We start from the raw sequence: 5,766 nt of genomic DNA on the forward strand, positions 1-5,766 counted from the left end.
AAGGCTTCCCCACAAATGCCGCACTCATAGGGCTTCTCCCCAGTGTGAGTGACCTGGTGTTGTGCCATGGCCGATCGGTGGCTGAAGGCTTTCCCACACTGCCCACATTTGTAGGGCTTCTCCCCAACATGAATTTTCTGGTGTTGACTGAGGTACGCACTCCGGCTGAAGGCTTTCCCACACTCAATACACTCATAGGGCTTCTCTCCCATGTGAGTGAGCCGGTGTTGTGCCATGGCCGATCGGTGGCTGAAGGCTTTCCCACACTGCCCACATTTGTAGGGCTTCTCCCTGATGTGAACTCTCTGATGTTGGGCAAGATATGTGTTCCGGCCAAAGGCTTTCCCACAAGCACTACATTCATAGGGTTTCTCTCCAATGTGAATCCGCTGGTGTTCGGTCAAATAGGCGCTCCGGCTGAAGGCTTTGCCGCAATCTTTGCACTTGTAAGGTTTCTCTCCAGTGTGGGTTATCTGGTGTTGGATAAGGGATGAGCTGTGACTGAAGACTTTCCCACATTCACTACACTCATAGGGTCTGTTTCCCGTATGGATTCTCTGGTGTCGAATAAAGTTGGAGCGGTGACCGAAGGCCTTCCCACACTCAGTGCATTCATAGGGTTTCTTTCCAGCGTGGATTACCTGATGTTTGATCAGGCCTGAAATTTGCCTAAAGCTTTTTGCACATGTTTCACACTGATGGAGTGTCTCTCCTGTAGGGTCTGTGTTGACAGGTGCACCAAGGTCTGAGCTTAGATTTAAACTCCTGCCATATTTGTTGAATTGTTGACCTCTTTCCTCCTTTGGGGCTTTTGTTCCATTGACTGTTAATTGTCTGAAACCTTTTCTCTCCCAGGAAACAGATTCCTCCTGAGTCTGGCCTAACAGGTCTCCCTTCTGACTCTCCAATGTGGTACAGATGTCCCCACGTTTGGGGTCCCAGAGGTCATTCGTTACTGACCTTTCCAAGATGACTTCTTGGGATTCGTCTTCAGAAAAGTCAGGCTTTGGAGAAGATTCATTTTCCTCCATATTAGTCTTCTGGGCTGGATGAGAAGGCAAAAAGAAATGTCACAAAAATGTCTCTTGGCCAGGAAAACAAAAATTGGAGAATGGGGAAACAGGTTAGGGTTGAATGAGGAACAGGCTCTGCCATTAATGATCTATGGATGGGGGTGGCTAGGTGGCACAGTGAATAGAGCACTGGCCCTGGAGTCAGGAAGATCTGAGTTCAAATCTGGCCCCAGACACTCAACACAAAACTAGCCATGTGACCTTGGGTAAGTGACTTAACCCCAATTGCCCTACCTTACCCCCTCCAAAAAAAGCAAAATAACAATAATAATAATCTATGGACGATCTTCTTCTCTCTGGGCCTCAGCTTGCAGAGGCAGAAGGGGCAGGGGCACTGAATGATCTCAGAAGTCCCTGCCAGCTCATCTCCTCTGGCTCTTTGCATAAAGATTAGAAAGGCAGTGCCTATGGGAAGGGATGAGCTTTGAGAGCTGCATTCAAAGGGTGCCTCAGGAAGGTGGTGAAGCCCATCGTGGAGGCTCACCAGAGGAAATGGCTGGAAAGGCCCTTGGCCCCGACTTTAGGCCAAGAGAGGCCGAGGGTGCAAAGGGGTGACCGCTCAGGTCACCGAGCAATGCCTGTCACTTGTCTCTGCACTGCTGGTTCCTAGCACACTGACTGAGCCAACAAGTGAGGAACCTGTCACTATTCTGGGTTTTCCAGGTGATGGTTCTTTGCAAAGTGGCTCCCGACCCCCAAATTTCACCTTACGCTTCTACATACTTGGCACAGCTCCTGCTGTTCAGTCTTATCTCAGGCGACCCCCCAAAATGCAATGTGGGCTCCAGACAAACTGGGAGACACACACCCTGTGTCCTCCACCTCCACCCCTTCACTTTACATGCTCCCTCTGCCTAGAATCCCTTCCTTTGGTGTAATGGGAGGATGTGGCAGGGGGCGCCTGGGTTCGAATCCTGCCTTTCGACCATTAGTAGCTGTGAGACGTTGGCCAAGTCACTTCCTTCTAGCCATTGCCAGGAAACGGTTTCAGACCCATTAGCTGTATGACCCTGAAGAAGCAGTTTCCCTTCTCTATGAACGAAAGAAGAAGGGCGTTGGAAGCAAGTCAGAGATTCTGGAATCACTGGGCATCAAAGAACCTGGACTAAAACTGTTTCTACTCACAAGCCCCTCAGCACCTCTTAAACCATGGTCTAGAGCCCATGGAGGGGGTCTTCAACCCACAGTTGAAGAAGCCCTGGAAACATACCAGAGCTGAGAGAGGTTCCAGGTATCCCCTGTCAAGGTGGGAGGAATGCTAGCCGATGGAACACCCACCATCAGAGCTCATTAAGGGGCCCTGGGAACACGGATTGTCAGAGGTGGAAGGGACTTGAGGCCACAGAGAGCAGGGCCCTTGGACACAGGGCTCCAATGCTGGGTCAGGGAAAGACCTCGAAACAGAGAAAGTCAGAGACAAAAGGCTCCGTGGAACACGGAACGCTAGACTAGAAAACACCTAGGCACAGAAGTCCCGACCAATGCTAGCTGCGTCTTGGGGGAAGAGAGGCATGGCATTTATAGAGGACCTATCACATGCTGAGAACCCTGGGGAGGCGGGTGCTACTCCTGTGCCCATTTTACAGATGAGGACACTGGGGCAGACAGTGGTGATGTGACTCGCCCCAGGTAACCCAGCCAGTGTCTGCCGTCAGATCTGACTCCTGGCTCCAGGCCCAGACTGTGGTGCTTCCAGTGGCCCTGGCTTGGAGCCCACAGGCCGGGTGCTGGAGCCCTGAGGGCATGTCTGAGTGTGGGCAGATGAGAGTGTCTAGAGGTGGGAGGGGGCAGGCTTCCAGGGGAGCTGCCTGCCTGCTGCTTGGAGGGTATAGACGGATCCCTGATCCATCCTGGCTGGGATAAGTCTGAACACTGTCAGCTGTCCTGCTTTCCAGGGACAGAGCCGCTGCCTAGTTCTAGGCTCGGGGCCAAGCAGAAGGAGCTGGTGCGAGTCCCTTGGATGCTATGAAGCTGAAGGCAGCCATCCTCTCCTCTCAACATCTTAGCTCCTCAATCACACCATCATCTTGGTGGCCTCTGTCTGGCCACTGGCCTCTCACCCACATCCCTCCCACAATGAGGAGCCTCAGCCTGAGCTCCCTCATCCACTGGGGGGCCCAGAACAGCGGGGATCCTCCCGGCTCCAGCCCCAGACACCACTGGCCTCTCACCCACGTCCCTCCCAGAATGGGGAGCCTCAGCCTGAGCTCCCTCATCCTCTGGGGGGGTCCCAGAATAGCGTGGATCCTCCCGGCTCCAGCCCCAGACACCACTGCCCTCTTCATGCAGCCTAATGCCCCTTTGCACCACCAGATCTCTTGGCTCAAGTCAAGTCTCTGGGTCATTCAAACCCCGGCGTTTCTCATATGAAAGGCCATTGGCCAGGCCTCTCCTATTTTGTACTCGTGAAGCTGATTTTTGAACCCAACTCTCAGGTTTACGCACAGGCCCCTGAAAGGGCAGGGGAGCAGTTTTGGCCCTCTTCTCCAGCCTGATTCTGCCCCTGCCCAGCTTTGTGTCACTGGCAAGTCTATGAGCACGTCAGTGGGGCCTCCATGGGAGAATGACCAAAGCCTGTTCTTTGGGCTGGGTACTCAAACAGCCCTGAATCTGGGGACTGTGCTGCTGTCTAGACCATATATGCCCAGCGTGGATGGAGGAGAGACCTTGCTGGCAGCCTTGTCCTGAGCTCCTGTAGGCCCCTGGCCCTGGGAAGAAAGGAGGGGAGGGGAGGCCTGATCACAGCTTCCTTTCCTCAAGGAGCATCAAAGACCCTTCCAATAACACACTGCAGAAATTCCCCTGGAATCAAAGGCAGGCCCAACTGGCCTAGAGACTGCAGACGGCACCTCCCCTGCCCATGTGGAGGGTGTCTCAGGTCCTGTGGGACCTTCCCGTGGTGAGCCATTCAGCTTTGACTGCCAGAGGCTCAGCTCCCATCCAAGAGAACCAGCATCACCTGGGCCTAGAGAACCCAACAGTCTGGGGGTGGCCCAGGCGGCCCTTTAGGCCTGGAGCTTCTTTGGCAATGGGGGAAGGGGGGAAGAGAGGTGAGATACTCCCTGGAGTCCTAACACAGCCACCCCCCCTCAGTGATTCTGACCCAATCGAGCAGGTTCATTAAGCCCTGGTTCCCTGGAGGGCTCGGAGGCATGAGGTGGGCCACAGCCCCCTGGCCAGGGGGATCATAGGAGGCTCCCACAGCTGGAGAATGCCCAGGCTGGGACAGGCCCCAGCGGGCATCTCATGCCCTACTTCACCCCTCAGCAGAGAGGGGGGAGGGAAGGAGAGGGAGCAAAGACAGGTGGGGCTCAACCTCCCCTGAAGACTTTGTCCTCTCCCCCCCCAGGGATCTCCAAGCACCCCCAGCCCTCTCCCCCCCCAGGGATCTCCAGGGAGGGGCACTGGGGGATCTGCTCACCTGCTGTGGGCCGTGTCCGTAGGGGGTCAGTCCGGCCGTTGGCCTCGCCGGGTGACCCTGGGCGGATCTCTAACACTCTCTGGGCCTCAGTTTCCCAGCCTTTCCTAGAGGCCGGTAGGGCTGCCTGGGGTATCCCAGTGATCTCTAAGCACCCTCCCCGCAGGCGAAGATGTTTTAAGGGGAAGGGGCTGAGAGGGGCTTGGCGAGGGAGGAGGATCCCTTGGTGACGTCACCAGAGCACGCCCTGTCTTCTTAGGAGGATCACGGTACCTTTTGATTGGTCGATTTCACCGTGGGGATGAGAGAGATGCGCGAAGGGCGGGCCTAAAGCGGATCCTCAACTGTGATTGGTCCTGCTTCCTGTCCATAGGAGCCTTCTCTGAGCGTAGAGCATGCGGAATTCCACTGAGCTAGGGAAGTCCACTCCCCCCTCCCCTTTTTCGGGGATGCGCTTGCGCACTGCGGGCCTCAGCACTGACGTGCTAGCGTCTCCTTCTCCGGGACAACCGTGGGAAGGCCGGGAGAAATCCGTCTCCATGGCAACTGCGGAAGCCCCAGCCTTCCCTCACACACCGAGCATGTTCGTGGGGACGCGCTGGCCGCAGCCATTGAACAGCTGGGGCAGCGGCCCCGCCTCCCGGCCCCACGTGCCGGCACCTCTCCAAATCCCATTCCCCTATCGGGGCCTTAGTTTCCCAGTAAGTCAAAGGAGGGCGTGGACTTGGTGATCCCGGAGCCGCCTCCCTGGGCCTCCAAAGAGGGGCTGGCCAGGGGGACTCCCTGTTCCCCTTGTCTGCCTCCGCTGGGAAGGCCGGGCGTTGGGCACTGCGTGAGTCTTGGGTGTGCGCCTGGAACTTAGGGGACTGCCAGGTCTTATGTGAATTGGACCTGGAGGGTCAGCCTTGACGCCCACTCTCGCACTTGGGCCTCAGAACAGCCCTGGGGACCCACCCTAATGGCCTAGAGGCCCTACAGGTGGGAGCACCCAGGTACCGCACACAGCAGGCGCTTAATAAATGTCTGCTCTACTGGGTGTCTGGTAGAGTCTGCAGTGGGAGAGGGGTGAAACCACAGGCCAGGGGAAGGAGTAGCGCTGGACGGGAGGACGGTGAGATGGGGCTAGAGATGAGGAGGGCAAGGATTGGGGGGGAAGGGGAGGAGGGGAAGCAGGAGCGGCAGCAGCAGAGGGAGCAGCAGCAGCAGAGGGAGCAGCAGGAGAAGCAGCAGCAGCAGAGGGAGCAGCAGCAGCAGGAGCAGCAGCAGCAGCAGGAG

At 56.5% G+C, this 5,766-nt stretch overlaps 1 protein-coding gene across 1 annotated transcript in view; it reads right to left on the reverse strand.

Annotated features, from left to right (window-relative positions):
• Positions 1-4,742, reverse strand: part of LOC138168160 (zinc finger protein 135-like) — a 6,369-nt gene extending 1,627 nt beyond the window's left edge. The window contains exons 1-2 of the mRNA XM_069097200.1: positions 4,495-4,742; positions 1-1,045 (exon numbers count right to left, since the gene is read on the reverse strand). The exon at positions 1-1,045 is cut by the window's left edge and continues 1,627 nt beyond it. Of these exons, the coding sequence (XP_068953301.1) occupies positions 1-1,031 (1,031 nt within the window). The 5' untranslated portion in view covers positions 1,032-1,045; positions 4,495-4,742. The remainder of the gene's footprint in view (positions 1,046-4,494) is intronic.
• Positions 4,743-5,766: the final 1,024 nt, after the last annotated feature.

The sequence above is a fragment of the Petaurus breviceps genome, unplaced genomic scaffold (genome assembly GCF_028583685.1).
Source record: "Petaurus breviceps papuanus isolate PSGF00001 unplaced genomic scaffold, PetGlider_PUasm1.0 355, whole genome shotgun sequence".
NCBI lineage: Eukaryota > Metazoa > Chordata > Mammalia > Diprotodontia > Petauridae > Petaurus > Petaurus breviceps.